At 45.2% G+C, this 23,670-nt stretch overlaps 1 protein-coding gene across 1 annotated transcript in view; it reads left to right on the forward strand.

The window, feature by feature from the left end:
• Positions 1 to 23,024, forward strand: part of LOC115207925 (retinoic acid receptor gamma-like) — a 60,401-nt gene extending 37,377 nt beyond the window's left edge. The window contains 8 exon segments of the mRNA XM_029775521.1: positions 18,688 to 18,836; positions 19,237 to 19,378; positions 19,970 to 20,133; positions 20,222 to 20,398; positions 20,757 to 20,961; positions 21,253 to 21,411; positions 21,721 to 21,851; positions 21,853 to 23,024. Of these exon segments, the coding sequence (XP_029631381.1) occupies positions 18,688 to 18,836; positions 19,237 to 19,378; positions 19,970 to 20,133; positions 20,222 to 20,398; positions 20,757 to 20,961; positions 21,253 to 21,411; positions 21,721 to 21,851; positions 21,853 to 22,038 (1,313 nt within the window). The 3' untranslated portion in view covers positions 22,039 to 23,024.
• The last annotated feature ends 646 nt before the right edge of the window (positions 23,025 to 23,670 follow it).

Genomic DNA, 23,670 nt, shown 5'->3' on the forward strand with positions numbered 1-23,670 from the left:
GAAAGGGGATCCTTAAGAGGAATCACAAGAGGCCCAATGATGAAAGCCTATGACCCATTTCAGTAGAGATATGGGTAACTGATACAATGTGAATAACTCGGCCTACTTAAAAGAGAAATTGCATCTAACTTAAAAGTTCATTTGAGGGCAGAACTGTTAATGAAGAATAACTAGAGCATGAATAAGTAGGACAAAACAGCTTTACAGTAACAACTGAGGCCGTGGGGTATAACAGGGCCATGTCTCTCTCTCTTTTCCTTTGAGGCTTTGCCACTTTGCTAACTCACATCATCATGCCTGTATGAGTGAAAAGGAGTGAAAGACAATGGGTGTGAGAAAATAAGTTGTTATTGTTATGCAGCCCATCTCCCCTCACCACTGTATTTCATATGATAATAGCATACTCTGGCACTGGCAACATGGTGTTTCTGGCATGCTCATTTCAATATGAAAGATGAGGGGGGGCTTGCCATTGCGCTATAAGAACGTGTTCAGGCAGGGAAGACAGGAAACAATTACAGATGTTATATTTATCTATTTCATCCAGTTGGCCTACACGCTTTTACGCAAGGCTGTGCCCCTTGGCGCCTTTTGTGTTGGTTTAATAATTGCGACCCAGGCGAATTCTACTTCATGACAGTAGGCCTACACCGTGTGCTGGTTCGTTTAAGTTCTTCAAGGTGAAAGGCCTATATATCTTCATTAATCGTGAAGACACCAGGGTTTCAGGCGCTGTCATTAAGGTGTTTCCCGTAATGAAGACGAATGAGCTGCCAGGACGAGCGAGACCACAGCCGGTCTCAACTCGCTAAATACAATCGCCAACTTCTGAGGGGACAGGAGGACAACAAAATACTGCTATAGTTGTATTGAACATCGAAACTATGGGCCATTCTTTATTCGGTAACAGTCTAGGGCCTGTAATGTCTTGTCCAAAGTCTCCTTATTATTACGTTTCTGTTGCGCAAATGTACATAGTGGCCACCACAACACTTTTTGATTGAAGAGAATGAGATTTATTTTTCCACGAACACTTTAAGTGAATTAAGTTCCGTTTATAAACTACTTTTCTCTGGTCGTACAACGATTGGTTGCCTTCACAAAATAGTATCTGTTGTTAGGCAGTTTGAGAAAGAGACAAAGATAAGGAGAAAACAGAATAGGTCTAAAGACCACAGAAATGTCCTTTGATAGGCGTGGATGGCCCCGGGCGGGGGAGAGAGAAAAGAGGGATCTAGAGTGTTGAGTGTTCATCTTTAGACCGGTGTTCTGTTTCCATCCTCTGTTCCCAATAACCTCAGTAAACATCGAGAGACAATAACTCGCGAAGAGGCGTAATTCACCCACTCTATTCACACTGGTTTGCCCTCATTGTTGCCAACAGACGGATGAGCTAGCAATGGCTCACCCTTACATTGCCAAACATGGAAAGGTCGGACTAAAATCTAATTTAGGTAGTAGGATAGCATAATAACCAGTAAGAGCTCATTCACATTCTCAAAGAAGTGGGTCTTTGTGAGTGTGTTCAACCTGGACACAGGGGTAGACGTAACATAGTAAAAGAAAATCACTGGACACTCCAATTAGTATGATATGTTATGTTCTGTACGGTAGCCTATATATTAACTTGTGGATGTCCATCATCCATTTTGTATGATCTTTTTTTATTCCAATTTGTTTTGACTAATGTTAACTAGGTGGCTAACGTTAACTACGCCAGTGGTTAAGGTTAGGAGTTAGGCTAAAGGGTTAGCTAACATGCTAAGTAGTTGTAAAGTAGCAGGTTAAAAGAAGTAGTACGTCGGTGCAAAGTTGTCCGTGATGAGATTGGAACACGCAACTTTTGGGTTGTTAGACGTTTGCATTATACCATGCACCCTACTTTCCTTTTTTGCCTTAAAGATGCTCCGACATTTCCTGGTTGCTAAAATTCGAATTGTTTGCCAAATTTCAGTTTATGTGACAAAACAAACAAGTATAGTGTAGAGAATTATTGTACCATCTAAACCGCTGTGAAATATATTTTCCATCAACAAAAATATTGTATTTTCAGCTGTTTGAAGCTGGTGTACAAAACCAAAAGTTAAAGATGCAAAAAGGAAACTTAAGAATGGGAAGTATAGAAATAGCACACATAGAACATATTTACTCCTTCTTAGACTTGCTTTCAATGTGATCTATAACACACATTTCTATGAATTTGGTCACGTCGACCAAAAATGTACGTATTACAGCTTTAAGTAACCTTCTGTCTTATATAGCCATACCAAACGTAGCATGTCATACTAATTTTTACATTACTATGTTAAGTCTAGTCTATGAGACCAGGCTGGTGTGTTTGATGTTTGAGTTTTTTTTGCCCTTGGAAGGTGAACTACAGTGTGTCATTGTTTAGCATTGACAGAAGGGAGGTCAATGATAGATTGACAGGCTTGTCAACAACAAATGAGGCCATCACTTTTTCACAAAAAGACAACCCAAGCTCATATTCAGCTCTATTACTTTGACACACTGCATTGTGTTTTATCGAATTTGATAAGGTAAATATTCTGAAGGCTGTAGGTCTTTCTCATATATCATCAGCAGAATAGAACATTTGGCCTAGAACACAACGCATCAGCACTAGTATCAACAACACAGCCAACCTGTGAAGGATCCGCCAGGGGGTAGATTGGAATATAGGCTCTGTCACAGTGTGGAGCTTGGTCATGTTACTTCTCTAAATTCTCATAATCCGGGATAGGCATTCAGGTGGCCAGTTTTCCTGTTTTCTGTTGTTTTTAGTTCAGGACCTCTCTGCCTCCCTTGGTTTCAATGTCAGGCGTTATGGAGAGAGCACAGACAGGCCAAAGTCAGGATCAGTGTGCGGGTGTCCCTCTTTGCACACTGGTGGGCTTCCTAATAAAGAAAGAGAAAGGCATCATTTTAAACACTATTGAAAAAAGTAGAAATGGTATTGTACAGTAATGAAAGCAACACCAAACAAGGACTATACATGCCATTATTTTGAATTCTTATGAGTGTGCTGCTGTATATATGTGTCCGTCTCACTGAATCATGCATACAGTGTCCCTCAGATCTTGTGTCTTGTCAGAATACGTCAACATCATTTGTTTGCCTTTAATGAAGGCCTTTAATTATTCAATTATAATTACAAAAGGCTCAATTAAGAGATTAGACTGCCTGCAGGGACGGGGCAGCAAGAAGAGAGGGATGAATGGGGGTTTGATTAGGGATTAAGATTTACCCCTTACAATTCCATCCCTTCTTCTGTATTCAGGGGGTTTCGTCCTTTCATCAGAGAATACGCCAGCGTGTCTTCTCTGGGAGCGATAACACGAATCCCCTGTCTCTCTCTGCTTCTCTCCTCTCTGCCCTTGATGTCTTATTCACTACCACCTTGAAGGTCATATGACCACATTATACGTGTCATGACTATGTTAGGGAGCTCAGGTGAAATAGGATTAAATGTTAGTTTGTCTTAAATGCTGTGCCTTCAGGATTAAACAATATGGTTACAGATTAACTGTAAAGTGAGAATATTTCTCTAAGAGAAATTGGAGATGTAGGATGAAATCTACATTGCAGTATGTAGAGTAAAACATTAGCATAAATGTACCTTTTTCATGGTCAAATAAAAATGGCAAATACCTTGACACTCACAGGTTTATGTTTTTAGTTTCCATAATAAGACATGTATGCACAAAGGCAGCAGGTTGTAAAGTAAGAATTTACACAAACATACTTGGGCCAGTTTGATTAAATCTGTCTAAAACAAGGCTAGGGAGACAGAGTGAAATACTATATGTCAGGTAGATGGTAGCTGAGAGGGTTTAGAGGGAGAGTGAGAGAGAATACATCCCATAGACGGCGTGCGTATTTGCGTCTGTGGTGTGTGTGCTTTTGTGTGTCTGTCTCGGTGCTCAGACGGCTTTCCCTGTTTGTGCCTACACAGATTTCACAGGCCCCTGATGGAATTCAGTAATAGCATTTTATAGCTTGTCTTCAGTGGGCAAGGGAACACAGTAAATAATATTGGTTGTCCATGGTGCGTCCGCTCCTATACGTCCTACACAGTGTCCTGGGACTTCTCTGGGCTGGCTTTGTCATAGTGCCATTGGGCCAGGTCCAGTGGGAGAAGGTTCCAGTCAACCCTTTGTATTAGTCTGTAATTGTTTTCCAAAGTCAGAGAACCACTCATTTACATGATATAAAGATTTTCTACATTATACAGTACCAGTCAAAAGCTTGGACACACCTACTCATTCAAGGGCTTGTCTTTATTTTTACTATTTTCTACATTGTAGAATAATAGTGACGACATCAAACCTGTGAAACAACACATATGGAATCATGTAGTAAGCAAAAAAAAGTGTTCAACAAATCAAAATATATTTTATATTTGAGATTCTTCACAGCAGCCTCCCTTCGCCTTGATGACAGCCTTGCACACTCTTGACTGGCACACTATATTTTGTACACTGTTGGACTGTTGTCAGGCACCTCTCTATGGTTTCTCCCAGACAGACACAGAATGGTTGTAAATGGCGTGACGTGACACCTCAGGACTACCTGTGTGTGTTAGTGTATGGTCTGTCTGTCTGTCTGTCTGTCTGTCTGTCTGTCTGTCTGTCTGTCTGTCTCTGGGAGTGTGTGTGTATCGACGTCTGGGATCCAACCCCAGAGGAAGTGGGGATCCTGTCTTCCTGTGGGAGGGCAATGCTGAGCAGAACACCAGTAAGTAGCTAGTCAACTGATTGTTACTCTTCAGACAAAAATAACCTGTGCCAAGCTTTAGCTACTGTGTATGTTTGAGTTGCTGTTTGAGTAATTAACTGAGGCCTGCTCAGATGTGCTAAGCTGGCCGACCACACAAAAGGGATTGATTTCGAGTGACTGATTAGTTGATTGATATATTGATGATTGATATGTTGATTTACTGGTTGACAATCCTGGTCTTAAATTGCTAACGCAAAAGTAGTTGAAATGCCTTGTGGGATTTGTAGCTAGGTGGTTTAGACACTCAAACCTCACTCAGTCAGATGAGTGCTTTAGTAATTGTGGTGACTGAACCACTTGTATTGCACTAGGATTAGTGGTTCTTGACAGCAATGACAAATTGTTTCCCAATTTCAGTGTGACTCAAACAATCTTAAAAGTAATGGGATTAGCTTGGTCGAGTTATTGAAAAGCAGTTACTGTAGCATGAGGAAGCAGCCAGGCAGCACTGTAGTGCCTCACCTGTTGTAATGAATAGTCTTTACCGTCTAGTCTTGTTCTAGCTTGTCTCTGACTCTGTAATTCCCCTCTTCATTGTGTCATAACAGTCTTTCCCATCCATGGCCACAACACATTGACTTCAATGGTTGGATGTTCGGAAACAATTGAAACATTTGGGTGTGTGTGTGTGCAGGTCTATGTGTGTTTTTGTCTCAGTGTTGTTGTTCATCAAGGATTAGGATGGCATGGCTGTTTGAAGCATAGTGTTGGTCATCTGACAGGAAAGTGTTGTTCGGAAAGTAGGGGTAGTTGGTGAGTAGGGGAGATGAGGGGTGGCCAAATGTTGACTCCGTTTCATCCAAAAAAAGGGGTGAAATAAAAAGGTAGCTTTATGAGGTGTTGTAAAGAAGAAAGGCTGCTTTGTATGCAATGTGAGGTGAATGTGAGGGGCAATCCTGATTTAACAACCGTCCCTAAAAAGAACCCCCCCCCCTCACAGAGAAACCCTGCCTTCCTGTCCATCTCTGTTAGGAGAAAAACATATGGGAGTAAATACTGCATAAAACACTGCAGTTGTATTAAATAGAGTGAACATATACAAAAGTCAGTACAGATGTAGGATCTTCATTTGAGCCAAGCTGCTACAGTAGGGAAATAACCCTGCAGCAACAGGAAATATTAAGTATTATGTGGATTTTAATTAATGTATATTTTTGTAGGGGTCAAGTCTGAAATTTCAAGTCTGACATTTCAAAGTGGAAATTACAAACTTCAGAAGCCTTTTTAAACCTCAAATACACTACAAGTTGTACATTTCCTGAAAGTTCCCTACAACAGGGTGATCAAATTAAGATCCTACATCTGTAGGTGAACTTGCAGCATTACTCTCATAATTATCTGTGTGTATGTGTGTGTTTGTTTGCCGTATAGTCCACGGCTGTGTGTCCTTCTAGTAAGGGTGTGATAATTCTTCTCGGATTGTGTGTGCATGCATGAGCTGGTGTGTGCTCATGTGTTTGTGCGTGTGACCTCCTCTTGCCTGTGCGTTTGGTGTTGCTGTTTTTATGGAGCCATCTCCTGGACGGTAGACTGGTTTTATCACAGGCTTTCCTTTCAAAGAAGCTGCCAATGACAGGAAGGACTCCTCCTCCCAACAGAGCAGGAAGGCAGAAGGGGGAGAGAGGGAGGGAGGGATATGGGACAGGCCGGGGAGGGGGAAGGGAGGTGAGGGAGGATGGGGGGTGTAGGTATTGAACTTAAGACAGCTGACTAAAGGATGTGCCATTGCTCCACATTTTAGACTGAAATCTCTTCGACCCCCCCCCCCCCCCACCACCGTGCTAACACATACACGCACTCAGCATATCCTCTCCTGGCCTATTTGGGGCTCCTAAGTGGAGCAGCGGTCTAAGGCACTGCATCTCAGTGCAAGAGGCATCACTACAGTCCCTGGTTCAAATCCAAGCTGTATGACATCTGGCCGTGATTGGGAGTCCCATAGGATGGTGCACAATTGGCCCAGCGTTGTCGGGGTTAGGCCTGGGTAGGCCGTCATGGTGAATAAGAATTTGTTCTTAAACGACTTGCCTGGTTAAATAAATAAAAAAATCCTTATTGGTTATCTGTTATAGAGAACTAGTATGTTCAACACCAGTGTACAGATACAACTCTAGAATGAACCATTAAATCAGTTCACACATTTGCCCACAGCATGCTCATTTCAAAGAGTGAGTGGTCATGGTGGAGCATGTGGGTTTGAAGACACGCAAGGGAATTGTTTTCCTGTTTGTTGGTATATACAGGATGGGTTAACGTAGTCTCCATTTTCTCCCTCAGATCAGGCTTAAGGTGGTGTACTTGTGTGTTGTTCCCACATACTGCATGTGTTGATCCCCTATTTCACACTGAAAGTCACACTGAAAGTCACACTGAAAGTCACACTGAAAACCGCCACACACATTCCAACATGTTCATACGCTGAAACCAGCCTACACTCACACACATTCACACGCACACACATTCCACAGCAGGCTCCAGAACATTTTGTGAGGCGAGAAGTTATGTAAAAGGAAATTTACAAACCAAATGAGTCTTTGGAGACCTGATAGCGCCGTCCTGTAGATTGGAGCACGTCCAATTTAAAACGGAGCGCCTACAGTCATCTATCGAGATTCCATTATGTTGGCACAACTGAAGTTTGTGCAGAAACTCATCTCTATAAAACGCCATCTCATATCGATCATTAGAACTAGAAAAGGAAAAAATTACTATTACGTTATTGCCAGGTATCACTAGGGCATGGAGTTTTTCCTTGTCAGATACCTGGGTCAGGAACACTACTCATGGGTCCTAAGTGGCGCAGCGGTCTAAGGCGTTACTACAAACACTGGTTCGATCCCGGGCTGTATCGGGAGTCCCATAGGGCGCCGCACAATTGGCCCAGCGTCGTCCGGGTTAGGGGGTGGTTTGGCCGGGGTAAGCCGTCATTGTAAAACAAGAATTTGTTCTTAACTGTCTTGCCTAGTAAATAAAATGAAAATACAAGGGAAGATAAACATAGACAAAATCCCAGGGTACTCCCATAGTAACATCCCATGGAAAGGGTCTGTCAAACCCACCAGGCTGGCTGAAGCCCACCAGGACTGGCTGAAGCCCACCAGGCTGGCTGAAGCCCACCAGGACTGGCTGAAGCCCACCCCTGAGACGTCTGAACTGCCCCTCAGGCAATGCGCCCTACTCTGTCGCCCACAGCGAATGAAAGGAGCCCTTCATCACAGCATACATTCAACACGCTACACCGTGTGGGTGGGCGCGCGCTGGATATGAAAATGCATTTCTCACCGCTAGGATCCATGTGACATATATGACATATGGGTGAAAGGTTTGCATAAGGTCTTGACTTAAGCTTCTTCACGGTCCGGCTGTTGTAGCAAGCAAACTGTACTAACGTAGGCTATTGCCTACACTGACAAAAAAAAAATCATTATGTAACTGACAAGCTTGTATCTACATTGAGGTTCATTCAGACATCTAATAAGTCTCAAAAGTCAAGAAAGCTCTGTAATTAGGTGAAAAATGTACATGGCCTCAGTGTATGTCAGACTCAAGCCCCAGCTGTAATAGCTAGCATAGGTAGAGCGAGTTAAGACAGGCCTATGCTGCATGGTTGAAAGACAGACAGAGAGAAAGAGGGGGATAGATGGGGGAGTGTGTGAAGGCCAACCGATGGTAGAAAGTGGTGCATGTATAAGTGACAAGGGGGGATTATGAAGACTCGCTCCCTCCCGTGCATAAAGAAGCCATGCAGAGACAGAGGGGATTAGGAGTAAAATGATACGGAATTGTGATGGCTCTGCTGTACCTGCCCCTCCACCCACACCCACCGTCACCCCTCCTCAGAGACTAGGCTGACACACGGCACTCAGGATGGGGATTGTCATGCTAATTGAGTCCCAGGCTTCTGGGGGCTGATAAGGAAGGCCTCAGGTTTCACAGGAGCTTTTGTTTTCTAAACAGTGATGTGTCGAGCTGAGACACACTGAAGGAGAAGCAGAGAGAGAGAAAGAGGGAGCGAGAGAGTGAGAAAGCAAGAAGGAGAGAAAGACAATTAGACCCAACCAAATCATGAGAAAACAAAAAGATAATTACTTGACACATTGGAAAGAACTAACAAAAAATAGAGAAAACTCAAATGCTATTTGGTCCTAAACAGAGAGTACACAGTGGCAGAATACCTGACCACTGTGACTGACCCGAACTTAAGGAATACTTTGACTATGTACAGACTCAGTGAGCATAGCCTTGCTATTGAGAAAGGCCGCCGTAGGCAGACCTGGCTCTCAAGAGAAGACAGGTTATGTGCACACAAAATGAAGTGGAAACTGAGCTGCACTTCCTAACCTCCTGCCAAATGTATGACCATATTAGAGATACATATTTCCCTCAGATTACACAGATCCACAAATAATTTGAAAACAAACCCAATTTTGATAAACTCCCATATCTATTGGGTGAAATACCACAGTGTGCCATCACATCAGCAAGATTTGTGACCTGTTGCCACAAGAAAAGGGCAACCAGTGAAGAACAAACACCATTGTAAATACAACCCATATTTATGTTTATTTATTTCCCCTTTTGTACTTTAATTATTTGTACATCGTTAAAACACTGTATATAGACGTAATATGACATTTGAAATGTCTTTATTATTTTGGAACTTCTGTGACTGTAATGTTCACTGTTCATTTTTTTATTGTTTATTGTTTATTTCACTTTTGTTTATTATCTACTTCACTTGCTTTGGCGATGTTAACATGTGTTTCCCATGCCAATAAAGCCCTTGAATTGAATTGAAAGAGAGGGGGAGTGCGAGAGAGAGCAAGAGAGAGATGTGTAGAGCTGAGGAGACGCACTGAAGGAGAAGCAGAGAGAAAGAAAGAGGGAGCGATAGAGAATGAAAGGAAGAGGGAGAGAAAGAAGGTGAAAGCGCGAGAGAGAGAGAGAGAGAGAGAGAGAGAGCAAACTGCAGCTAACTAAAGCACCAGGGTAGACACAGACCCACTTTTGCACAAAGTGAAAAGGTGGAAGAAGGAAGGTAGAGGGATAAACAAGGATGGAGAGAGGGAGGTGGGAGAGAGAGAGGGATAAAGTGAGATGGAGGGAGTTGTGAGGGGTGGAGCTGGTCTAATTGCTTGTTTAGGGGTAGTCCTATGGATGCTGATTGATGTAGTGACACGCTGTGAGGTAAGCCGTGGGTGAAGAAAGAGACAGAAGGAGAGAGAGAGGGGCGTTTTTTCTGGCTGAGGCACCGAGGCTGGGCTCAGTTCAGGGTGATGACAGATCCTGACAGATCCAGGCCCCCTCTCTCTCGGTCTCTTCCAGCCAGGTGGAGCTGGGATTGTCCCAATCTATTTCTCTGTGTTCTCCCATTTTCCCTCACTCATGTCCTTCTATGCCCCTTCATTTTTCTCTGTCTCCCTCTCTCCCTTTATCTTGTGTCCTTTTGTCGTCTCCCCCTTTTCTGTCTCTCCCTCTCTCCACCTCTCCCCCCTCGCGTCAGACATTGTCAGTCATTACCTCTCCCCTGGCGCCACATGCAGCTCCTCCTTTTCAATAGGAGCCTTTTTTCTGGGCCTTTCTTTCATTGTAGTGTTACTACATAAACAGAAAATAGCACTCCGGTTACAGTGTCCCTCACTCAGCACCAACCCACTCCTACCTCCACTACCTGTCTCTACTGACAGCATGGGTGTCCCAAAAGGTACCCTATTCCTTATATAGTACTCTAATTCCCTATATAGTGCTCTAATTCCCTATGGGCCCTGGTAAAAGGTAGTCATTTTGGACGTATCCTGGGACTGGGTCTCTGTCTGTCTCAGGCCATGGTAGAAGGATTTGGGGCCCAGGATTATATTTGGGAATGCTCAGACATATTCACTTGAATGTCTACATGCGATCACAATTAAGCGACCTCAGTCTTCTGTAACACTGATCAGAGCAGTTATAGTGAACGAGGGCCGTGAGGGAAAAAAGTATTTGATCCCCTGCTGATTTTGTACATTTACCCACTGACAAAGTAATGATCAGTCTATAATTATAATGGTAGGTTTATTTGAACAGTGAGAGACAGAATAACAACAAAAAAATCCAGAAAAACGCATGTCAAAAAATGTTATAAATTGATTTGCATTTTAATGAGGGAAATAAGTATTTAACCACTCTGCAAAACATGACTTTGTACTTGGTGGCAAAACCCTTGTTGGCAATCACAGAGGTCAGACGTTTCTTGTAGTTGGCCACCAGGTTTGCACACATCTCAGGAGGGATTTTGTCCCACTCCTCTTTGCAGATCTTCTCCAAGTAATTAAGGTTTTGAGGCTGACGTTTGGCAACTCAAACCTTCAGCTCCCTCCACAGATTTTCTATGGGATTAAGGTCTGGAGACTGGCTAGGCCACTCCAGGACCTTAATGTGCTTCTTCTTGAGCCACTCCTTTGTTGCTTTGGCCGTGTGTTTTGGGTCATTGTCATGCTGGAATACCCATCCACGACCCATTTTCAATGCCCTGGCTGAGGGAAGGAGGTTCTCACCCAAGATTTGACGATACATGGCCCCTTTCATCGTCCCTTTGATGCAGTGAAGTTGTCCTGTCCCCTTAGCAGAAAAACACCCCCAAAGCATAATGTTTCCACCTCCATGTTTGACGGTGTTCTTGGGGTCATAGGCAGCATTCCTCCTCCTCCAAACACGGCGAGTTGAGTTGATGCGAAAGAGCTCCATTTTGATCTCATCTGACCACAACACTTTCACCCAGTTGTCCTCTGAATCATTCAGATGTTCATTGGCAAAATTCAGACGGGCATGTATATGTGCTTTCTTGAGCAGGGGGACCTTGCGGGCACTGCAGGATTTCAGTCCTTCACGGCGTAGTGTGTTACCAATTGTTTTCTTGGTGACTATGGTCCCAGCTGCCTTGAGATCATTCACAAGATCCTCCCGTGTAGTTCTGGGCTGATTCCTCACCGTTCTCATGATCATTGCAACTCCACGAGGTGAGATCTTGCATGGAGCCCCAGGCTGAGGGAGATTGACAGTTCTTTTGTTTCTTCCATTTGCGAATAATCGCACCAACTGTTGTCACCTTCTCACCAAGCTGCTTGGCGATGGTCTTGTAGCCCATTCCAGCCTTGTGTAGGTCTACAATCTTGTCCCTGACATCCTTGGAGAGCTCTTTGGTCTTGGCCATGGTGGAGAGTTTGGAATCTGATTGATTGATTGCTTCTGTGGACAGGTGTCCACTTTAAGAGTGTGCTCCTAATCTCAGCTCGTTACCTGTATAAAAGACACCTGGGAGCCAGAAATCTTTCTGATTGAGAGGGAGTCAAATACTTATTTCCCTCATTAAAATGCAAATCAATTTATAACATTTTTGATATTCGTTTTTCTGGATTTTGTTGTTATTTTTCTGTCTCTCACTGTTCAAATAAACCTACCATTAAAATGATAGACTCATCATTTCTTTGTCGGTGGGCAAACGTACAAAATCAGCAGGGGATCAAATACTTTTTTCCCTCACTGTATTCCTGGTCGGGATTGCTGGTCACGAGAAAGTTCTGACTCTAATCACCAGCCGTAAAAGCAACAGTGGCTGTGGATCCTGTGACCATAGGAGCAACAGTTGAAGTAGTGGTAGCATCCCAATGTAGGCTATTGGTTGTAGTAAGATGTTGAGCTACCGATGGTGGTAGTGGTATTGGCAGTGGTTTTAGGCTATTGGTCTAGTAGTAGTACTAATGTTAGTGGTAGACTCGTAGCTTATTGGTAGCTAGTACTAATGGTATTGGTAGTGGTGGTAGTAGACTGTTAGGCTATTGGTAGCTTTTACTAATGGTAGTGGTGGTAGTAGACTGTTAGGCTATTGGTAGCTTTTACTAATGGTAGTGGTGGTAATAGACTGTTAGGCTATTGGTAGCTAGTACTAATGGTAGTGGTGGTAGTAGACTGTTACACTATTGGTAGCTGGTACTAATGGTAGTGGTGGTAGTAGACTGTTAGGCTATTGGTGGCTGGTACTAATGGTAGTGGTGGTAGTAGACTGTTACACTATTGGTAGCTAGTACTAATGGTATTTGTATTTGTATTTATTATGGATCCCCATTAGCTACTGCCAAGACAGCAGCTACTCTTCCTGGGGTCCAGCAAAATTAAGGCAGTTCTAAAATTTTAAACACATTGTCACGACTTCCGCCGAAGTTGGTCCCTCTCCTTGTTCGGGCGGCGTTCGAAGTGGCCGACCTTCTAGCCATCGCTGATCCTCTTTTCATTTTCCTTTGGTTTTGTCTTGTCTTGTATCACACCTGGTTCCAATCCCATCAATTACATGTTGTGTATTTAACCCTCTGTTCCCCCTCATTGTTCTTGTCGGTGATTGTTTGTTTGTAAACATTGTGCAAGATATGTTCTAGTGTGCGACAGGTTTTGTACCCACTTGTATTATTTTTGTATATGTTGGTTTTCGGAGTTTTGAGCACTTATTAAACTGCTCCGTTTTATACCAAGTTCGATCTCCTGCGCCTGACTTCCCTGCCACCCTTACACACATTACAATACATGCACAACAGATTTCACAACACATCAAGTGTGTGCCCTCAGGCCCCTCCTCTACTACCACATAACTACAACACAAAATCCATGCGTACGTGTGTGTATAGTGTGCATGTTATCGCGTGTGTGTATGCATGTGTCTGTGCCTATGTTTGTGTTGCTTCACAGTCCCCGCTGTTCCGTAAGGTCTATTTCTATCAGTTTTTTAATCAAATTCTACTGCTGGTATGACTTACTTGATGTGGAATAGAGTTCCATGTAGTCATGGCTCTATGTAGTACTGTGCGCCTCCCATAGTCTGTTCTGGACTTAGGGAATGTGAAGAGACCTCTTGTGGCATGCCTTTTTGGGTATGCATGGGTGTCCGAGCAGTGTGCCAGTAGTTTAAACAGAGCTGCCGTTTAAACAGAGCTGCCGCTTTCAAGGAGCGGGACTCTAACCCAGAAGCTTATAAGAAATCCCGCTATGCCCTCCGACGAACCATCAAACAGGCAAAGCGTCAATACAGGACTAAGATCGAGTCATACTACACCGGCTCTGACGCTCGTCGGATGTGGCAGGGCCTGCAAACCATTACACACTACAAAGGGAAGCACAGCTGAGAGCTGCCCAGTGACACGAGCATACCCGACGAGCTAAACTACTTCTATGCTCGCTTCAAGGCAAATAACACTGAAACATGCACGAGAGCACCAGCTATACCGGAAGACTGTGTGATCACGCTCACCGCAGCCAATGTGAGTAAGACCTTTAAACAGGACAACATTCACAAGGCCGTAGGTCCAGACGGATTACCAGGACGTGTACTCCGAGCATGCGCTGACCAACTGGCAAGTGTCTTCACTGACATTTTCAACCTCTCCCTTTCTGAGTCTGTAATACCAACATGTTTCAAGCAGACCACCGTAGTCCCTGTGCCCAAGAACACTAAGGGAACCTGCCTAAATGACTACCGACCCGTAGCACTCACGTCTGTAGCCATGAAGTGCTTTGAAAGGCTGGTCATGGCTCACATCAACACCATCATCCCAGAAACCCTAGACCCACTCCAATTTGCATACCGCCCCAACAGATCCACAGATGATGCAGTCTCTATTGCACTCCACACTGCCCTTTCCCACCTGGACAGAAGGAACACCTATGTGAGAATGCTATTTATTGACTACAGCTGAGCGTTCAACACCATAGTGCCCTCAAAGCTCATTACTAAGCTAAGGACCCTGGGACTAAACACCTCCCTCTGCAACTGGATCCTGGACATCCTGACGGGCCGCCACCAGGTGGTAAAGGTTGGTAACAACACATCCGACACGCTGATCCTCAACAAGGGGGCCCCTCGGGGGTGTGAGCTCAGCCCCCTCCTGTACTCCCTGTTCACTCATGACTGCACGGCCAGGCACGACTCCAACACCATCATTACATTTGCCGATGACACAACAGTGGTAGGCCTGATCACCTACAACAACGAGGTAGCCTTTAGGGAGGAGGTCAGAGACCTGGCCGTGTGGTGCCAGGACAACAACCTCTCCCTCAATGTGATCAAGACAAAGGAGATGATTGTGGACTACAGGAAAAAGAGGACCGAGCACGCCCCCATTCTCATCGACGGGGCTGCAGTGGAGCAGGTTGAGAGTTTCAAGTTCCTTGGTGTCCACATCACCAACAAACTAACATGGTCCAAGCACACCAAGACAGTCGTGAAGAGGGCATGACAAAACCTATTCCCCCTCAGGAGACTGAAAAGATTTGGCATGGGTCCTCAGATCCTCAAAAGGTTCTACAGTTGCACCATCGAGAGCATCCTGACTGGTTGCATCACTGCCTGGTATGGCAACTGCTCGGCCTCCGACCGCAAGGCACTACAGAGGGTAGTGTGAACAGCCCAGTACATCACTGGGGCCAAGCTTCCTTCCATCTAGGACCTCTATACCAGGTGGTGTCAGAAGAAGGCCCTGAAAATTGTCAAAGACTCCAGCCACCCTAGTCATAGACTGTTCTCTCTGCTACCACATGGCAAGCGGTACAGGAGCACCAAGTCTAGGTCCAAGAGGCTTCTAAACAGCTTCTACCCCCAAGCCATAAGACTCCTGAACATCAAGTAAAATGTCCCCCCCCCTTCCCTTCCCCTCTCCACACCACTGCCACTCTCTGTTGTCATCTATGCATAGTCACTTTAATAACTCTACCTACATGTACATACTACCTCAGCTAACCGGTGCCCCCGCACATTGACTCTGTACCGACACCCCCTGTATATATTGTTATTTTTACTGCTCCTCTTTAATTACTTGTTACTTTTATCTCTTATTCTTATCCGTATTTTTTGAAACTGCACTGTTGGTTAGGGGCTCGTAGTAAGCATTTCACTGTAAGGTCTGTTGTATTTGGCGCATGTGACTAATACAATTTGATTTGATTTGATTTACTAATGTTAGTGGTGGTAATAGACTGTTAGGCTATTGGTAGCTAGTACTAATGGTAGTGGTGGTAGTATACTGTTAGGCTATTGGTAGCTGGTACTAATGGTAGTGGTGGTAGTAGACTGTTAGGCTATTGGTAGCTAGTACTAATGATAGTGGTGGTAGTAGACTTAGGCTATTGGTAGCTAGTACTAATGGTAGTGGTGGTAGTATACTGTTAGGCTATTGGTAGCTAGTACTAATGGTAGTGGGGGTAATAGACTGTTAGGCTATTGGTAGCTAGTACTAATGGTAGTGGTGGTAGTAGACTGTTAGGCTATTGGTAGCTAGTACTAATGGTAGTGGTGGTAGTAGACTGTTAGGCTATTGGTAGCTGGTACTAATGGTAGTGGTGGTAGTAGACTGTTAGGCTATTGGTAGCTGGTACTAATGGTAGTGGTGGTAGTATACTGTTAGGCTATTGGTAGCTAGTACTAATGGTAGTGGTGGTAGTAGACTGTTAGGCTATTGGTAGCTGGTACTAATGGTAGTGGTGGTAGTAGACTGTTAGGCTATTGGTAGCTGGTACTAATGGTAGTGGTGGTAGTAGACTGTTAGGCTATTGGTAGCTGGTACTAATGGTAGTGGTGGTAGTAGACTGTTAGGCTATTGGTAGCTGGTACTAATGGTAGTGGTGGTCTTACAAAACATCTCATCAGTCAAGGTCAAAGCTAAAGGGTCAGAGTTTTATTCCACCTCTCTAGCCACTGGGAGCACTCTGTCCTCTAACTCTCATGTCTTTCTCTTTCTCCCCCTCTATTTCTCTCTTCATTTGTCCCACTCTTCTTTTAATAGATTATTCCTTTATGCCCTTTTCTACTATTTTTGAAGTCTGGCCTCTCTTGTTAAACGCAGGCCCTAGTGTGAGAGAGAGGGGGCTGGAGGGGGGTAGAGGAGGAGGAAGGGTGGGGGGAGGTGGGGGTATGTAGACGTCCACATTTGGGCCAGAACTGTTCTATCCATTGAAGATGGCAGCTAGGAGGGGGGCTGTGCGTGGCTTTTGGATTTTCAACCCCTCCATTTTTGTTTTTTTTTGTCTTTTTTTACGGGGAAGGGATGCGAGGGTCCAGCTGGTGGTGTGAATGGCTGTCCAAGGTGACTGGATCCCAATAAAGAGGCGGTTGGCCTGGCCGGGGGCCTCCTTCCCAGCCCCGACACAGCCTTTATAGGCCAGCTTACGAGCCTGGTCCTCTATTAAACCCTGGCCAGCCTGCGCTGAGGAATTTAGGGCCAGGAAACAAGAGAAAAACAGGGGGGTTTGGGAATGGGCATGGGGAGGTGAAGTTGGGGTGACTGAAGGTGAAAGTTGAAAGGCATGTTAGAGGGGATTGCTTTGGGGGCTTGGTCGGTGAATGTGGCTAAATATATGGGTATATGTGCTTGTTTGACCATTTATTAAATGAATGTGTGTGTGTCTATGCAAATGTCTGCTGTTTGTTGTGTGTGTGAAGTCAGGATAAACACAGTGCATTTGTAGTTATGTTTAGTAGCTAGATGGTGCATAGACCTGAAATGGTCAGTGATGAAAAAGAGAAGGACTGCACTCTTAGAATGAAGGTGAATACAGAATGAAGACGTTTTCCCTTTTAGACATGGACCAAGGTTTCACTCATCTGGGCTTCATCCATGTCGTGTTGTCTCTGTGTATAAATGTTTCTCTCTCTCTCTCTCTGTGTGTGTGTGTGTGTGTGTGTGTGTGTGTGTGTGTGTGTGTGTGTGTGTGTGTGTGTGTGTGTGTATTTGACGTTGTTTATTTTGAGGGTTTTCATTGGTAGCAGTTAAATGACTGCTTGTGGGACAGCAAATGGTGTTATATTGTGTGCCATTTTCCCCCTGCGAGACAGAAGGGAGGGACAGAGGGAGACAGCAGTCTCATAAACACCTTCAGTCTGTTTGTTCAAATGTGGCTAGAGGTATACAAGCATGTCGGGTTGGACAGGCATTCAATTTAAAAAAGACACACTCACACACACACACACACACACACACACACACACACACACACACACACACACACACACACACACACACACACACACACACACACACACACACACACACACACACACCATTCAGCTGTCAGTGAGTCAGACAGTCAGAGGTATGCTCCTCCCCCCACTCCCCAGAAGTGGAGACGGCAATCAAATCTCATCTGCCAATCAGCATTTTATCAGCATAGCCATCTGGTCATCAGCTAATTGTGTCTCTTTTCCCTCTTTCGATCTCTCTCTTTCTCTCTCTCTCCAATGTCAATCAGCGCTGAACAAACCCCCCCCCATCTCTTAAAATGTTTGCCTTTGAGCTGCCCTCCTGGGTAGAGCTGAAAGGCTGGGCTAGAGGGGGGTTGGGCTTGTTTGTTGACAAGTCTGCCTTTATCAGTTACACCATATTTATATATCAGCTTAACTTATTTAGGGAACAACACCGTGGGTCCCATTGAACCCCAGTCGTGTATTGTACTTGAAACGTACCTTCAAAGATGTTTGGGGGCTTCAGAAAGAATTGCGTTAATCCTCTGACATGCAGTATACCTATTAGCTGCAATACTGAAATGTGCAGTAAGTTACAGTCTGTCTTTATTGCCCCCTACTCTCTCTCGCTCTCTCTCGCTCTTTCTCTCTCTCTCTCTCTTTCTCTCTTTCTTTCTCTCTTTCTCTCTCTCTCTCTCTCTCTCTCTCTCTCTCTCCTCTCTCTCTCTCTCTCTCTCTCGCTCTCTCTCTTTCTCTCTCTCTCTCTCTCTCTCACTCTCTCTCGCTCTCAATTCAACTACATTCAAAGTGCATTATTGGCATGGAAAACATATGTCTACATTGCCAAAGCAAGTGAAATAGATAATAAACAAAAGTGAAATAAACAATCTCTTTCTTACTCTCTCTCTCTAACTTTCCCTCTATCTGAGCAGCAGTAGAGACCCAGAGCACCAGCTCTGAGGAGATGGTGCCCAGTTCACCCTCTCCACCCCCTCCTCCCCGAATCTACAAGCCCTGCTTCGTGTGCCAGGACAAGTCCTCTGGATACCACTATGGGGTCAGCTCATGTGAGGGCTGCAAGGTGAGACACACAAAGAGACTCAGTCAATATGTACAGACAGGATGTGTAACCCAAGCAAATACATGATATATACAGAACATGCATACACAAACAAACAAGCCATGAACAGTCAGACAGGGGCACACAGAGAGTCTACCATAATTGTTTCCATGCAGTTCATCACTATTCTGATGTTAGAGGATGAAAAGATGCCTGTGCTGCCCTCTGGTGGAATCTTTATCTAAGGACAAAGGCATGGGCTCAAATACCACAAAGGCATGTGGCTATGGAGTGAGAGATCTATGCTCCCGGAAACAATGTTTTAATGGCTGATTTCTCTCTCTTTTACTCTCTCTTGGTCTCTCGGTTTCTCATACTTTCTCTGTATCTCTCGGTGTCTCTCTCTCTCTCTTTCTTTCAGGGATTCTTCCGGCGCAGTATTCAGAAGAACATGGTGTATACCTGCCACCGAGACAAGAACTGTCAGATCAACAAGGTGACACGTAACCGCTGTCAGTACTGCCGGCTGCAGAAGTGCTTTGAGGTCGGCATGTCCAAAGAAGGTGAGTGTCAGGGCCTCAGAAAGATGACATTTACAACCAGTTTTGCCTATACCTTCTGGGTATGCTGTTCTCAAGTGTAAAGGTGTGAGGGGATCAGAGATGGTTTGAATACAGAGAGCGTGTGACAGTGATTGTGTGGCAAAGAGTGTTTTGGAAAGGGATCTCAGTTCAGTTCATGTCTGTACTGGGGAAGCACTGAAATCACAATATGGCCGCCCTGAGAGGAAGGAACGAGGGAAGCGTTGCTCTATTAGACGACAGCAAGTACCACCAATCTATCACTTTCCCTTTCACTCATCTTCTCTCCCTCCTTCGTTTTAATAACAATTTACTGGGTGCTTTTATTTGTCACATATGTTCAAGAGTGTATTAATAGGCATGCGTGAGTTGGAAAAGTGTTGTCTCAAAGAGTAGGGTCACGGCCAGCCATTATCAACGGCAACCCTGAAGCAATTAGAGTTAAGTGCCATGCTCAAGGGCACATCGGAAGTTTTTTCACCTTGCCGGCTCGTGGATTCAAACTAGCAACCTTTCGGTTACTGGCCCAACTCTCTAACCACCAGGCTACCTGCTGCCTTGTCCCCCATGCAGCGGTGCGTAATGACAGGAACAAGAAGAAGAAGGATGTGAAGGAGGAGGTGGTGTTGCCGGAGAGCTATGAGCTCAGTGGAGAATTGGAGGAGCTAGTCAACAAAGTCAGCAAGGCCCACAAAGACACCTTCCCCTCACTCGTCCAGCTGGGCAAATACACTACAGTGAGTCAAGTACACACACACACGCACACGCACACACACGCACACACGAATCTCAGCCCTCTCTCTCTGTGTCTCTCCTGTGTTCCAGAACTCCAGTGCAGACCATCGTGTACAGTTGGATCTGGGGCTGTGGGATAAGTTCAGTGAACTTTCCACCAAGTGCATCATCAAGATAGTGGAGTTTGCCAAGCGCCTGCCAGGCTTCACCACCCTCACCATCGCTGACCAGATCACACTCCTCAAATCAGCCTGTCTGGACATACTGGTACCTAAACACCTCTTTCTCCCCACCTCCACTCTGTCTGTACTCCTCTCTCCCTCACTGCTCTTTACAGTGCACACTCATGTCTCCCTCCACCTTCACTCATCTCTCCCTCCACCTTCACCCTCCTCTCCCTCACTACAATCTATCCACTCCTCTCTCTCCCTTACAATGCTCTATCCATATTTCGCTTTCCCTCAACACACTATACACACACATTTCACAATCCATATGTCACTGTCCTCCATCTTCTGTCACTCCCTACACTTTACACTACCTCCTCTTCTTCGTCCTCCCTTTTCATCATCCTTGTTGTCGTTATTCCCCTAACCTCTCTATCTTCTCCTCTCCTCACTCTCAGATGCTGAGGATCTGCACTCGCTACACTCCGGAGCAGGACACAATGACCTTCTCAGATGGGCTGACCCTGAACCGGACCCAGATGCACAACGCAGGCTTCGGCCCGCTCACAGAACTGGTGTTTGCCTTTGCTGGCCAGCTGCTGCCTCTGGAGATGGACGACACAGAGACCGGCCTCCTCAGCGCCATCTGCCTCATCTGTGGAGGTACTGCAGCATTGGCTGTTATTGTTTGTGTTCATGTGTGTGTTTGTGTGACTGTGTGTGTGTGCGTGACTGTGTGTGTGTGTGTGACTGTGTATGTGTGTGTGTGTGTGTGTGTGTGTGTGTACACGCGCATGTGTGTTTGTCTCAATATACTAAGCACTCTCTCCTCTTCTCTTTTTGTTCCCGTCTTTTTTTCCCCCCTGACCCTATGTCATTGGCTGCTTACTCTTCCTCACCCTTTATCATTGCCCACCCCCCTTCCTGACCCTGTGTGTTGGCTCTCTCCCTCAGACCGTATGGACTTGGAGGAGCCCCAGAAGGTGGACAAGCTGCAGGAGCCCCTCCTGGAGGCCCTAAAGATCTACGCCCGCCGCAGACGCCCCAACAAGCCCCATTTGTTCCCCCGTATGTTGATGAAGGTCACTGACCTCAGGGGCATCAGCACCAAGGGTCAGTACAGATAGGGATGTAGTACACAGTACAGAACAGAGACACGGCACAGCCTAGATCTCTATTCATAGCATAGGCTATAGCCTTAACACATCCTGACACATAGATCAACATGCATGTAAGGTAGAGCCTCAGACTCCAGCTTTCAATCAGTATTGATAGAGACATAGAGCCCCAAATAATTAACAATTAATAACTAACTGATTGTAAGTTGCTCTGGGGGAGTCTGCTAAATGGCTCAAATGTAAATGTGAATGTAAACTCATGTTTACGCATGTCTCTGTCTCTCTCTCTCTGTGTGTACTGTAGGTGCGGAGAGGGCCATCACTTTGAAGATGGAGATCCCAGGCCCCATGCCTCCTCTGATCAGGGAGATGCTGGAGAACCCTGAAGCCTTTGAGGACAGCAGCGACTCTGGGGACAGCGCCTCTGCCGCCGCCCCCCCCCGCCACCCAGGCCATCAAGAGAGAGAGAGAGGAGGAGAAGAGCCTGGAGGAGGAAGATGAGGAGGATGAATGGGGGGATGAGGATAGGGAGAGAGGGGCGGACAGCGATGGGGAGCCTTGGGGGGAGGCTGCAGTGGCAGCAGGGGGGTCCCAGAAAGGGGCGACTGGGAGAGCCCAGTGAGAGACATAGTGATGCACTCTGACCCATACACAACACCTCCTGCTCCACCACCCTCAGACAGACCAACACTCCATGTCCTAGCACACCAAGTCATCTCCCTACATGAGCAGCCCATCCTGTAACAAGGGTCTTTGCCAAGACGTAACATTCACCTTTGCTGTTACACTACCGCCCCCCCATACATTTACAAATATACACACATACACATACATATACACATACACATACATACTGTATACCCATAATAATTCCCTCTTTGCTCTAGATAGACAGATAAGTAAAGGCTGCATATGTATCGAACCTACTCTGACACTCCACGGTGAAACGGGCCCTTTCTATAGGAACAGGCGGGACATGTAGTCCGGGAAATAAGAGAAGAGAGAGAAAAACAAGCACTAAATGTCACTGAGTTGGGACAAGGGTCACGAGAGATCACTGTGCCAACCATAAGACTGACCGTTATGTGACTTTACAACGCTGTCTCCAAACAAACAGAAACACAAGGAAATGCTAAACGGAGTGGCAGCAGCTTCGAGCGGTGGTCTATAGGAAATGCACTCCCCCACTTTCCTTAAGGGCTAGGATACGTGCAAGGGCAATGACGAAACGACATCTGCAACAACCAAACTCTTATTGTGGAATCCATTTGCCACACATGCCTTTGAAAATAATTTCCAGTGACATTTGACCTTTTTTCTTCTATTGTATGATTTTCCAAAAGAAAACATGTATGCATTCATATTTCATCAGATTGTATATTCTTGTGTATTACTATGCATTTTTCTATTTTATTGTTGTTTTGTATGTTTGGGCTTCAGTCATGCTCATGTTTGATGAGCCATCTCAAACTAGCGATAGATTCTCAATCTGGCAACCCATCTCGCAAACTGACAACTCTCTTCTGATCTTTACGTTGTCTGTGCTTGTGACTTCACTCATTGGGACAGAGCTTACAATAGATCTCTGTAGGGTGAGACAAACAAAAACAACAAGGATTTTACAAGCTATAGTTCGGAGCTACACATACAGTTCATGAACACACAAACACACTCATTTAACATCCATGTGCGCAGGGTCAATTTTATGCAATTTAATGCCAATGCTTTGACTCAAGGTGACTCTAGACTCTAGAGAAGGACCACATCTCACCAGTGGGAATGTTGAAGAAAATCACAACAAGGAAGTGTGGGGTAGCACCGACGGTCCGCCACACTCCCTGTTCTCTTCATCCACAAGCCATTCAAGCGGAATCTGAATGTGAAAGAGGACTCTCTTCTCGTTGTCATTTCCTTTTGTTCTCAGTGGAATGCCTGGTGGTCTACCGGGGGGGGGGGGGGGGGGGGGGGGGGTGGGGGGATCAGATATCCGGGTGGGCAGAATCCAGCACATAGCTGAGTATCTGTGATAATGAAAGTAGGTGTCTACTCCCAGTCCCAAGCCAAGGCTCAGGTGGTGTGTTGATAATAGTACAGCACATTGAAAGTAAGCCATAATGAGCAGCGATACGATAAAGGATACATGGACTTGATTACTGGATCACTAACTAACACTCACCGGACCAGTTCAGTCTTAGGTCCGTTCTATTCATTCAATAGAGTAACTCAAATGTGTAGGTCATAGTTACACATATCA

This window comes from Salmo trutta, chromosome 14 (assembly GCF_901001165.1).
Source record: "Salmo trutta chromosome 14, fSalTru1.1, whole genome shotgun sequence".
In the NCBI taxonomy this organism is placed as follows: Eukaryota; Metazoa; Chordata; class Actinopteri; order Salmoniformes; family Salmonidae; genus Salmo; species Salmo trutta.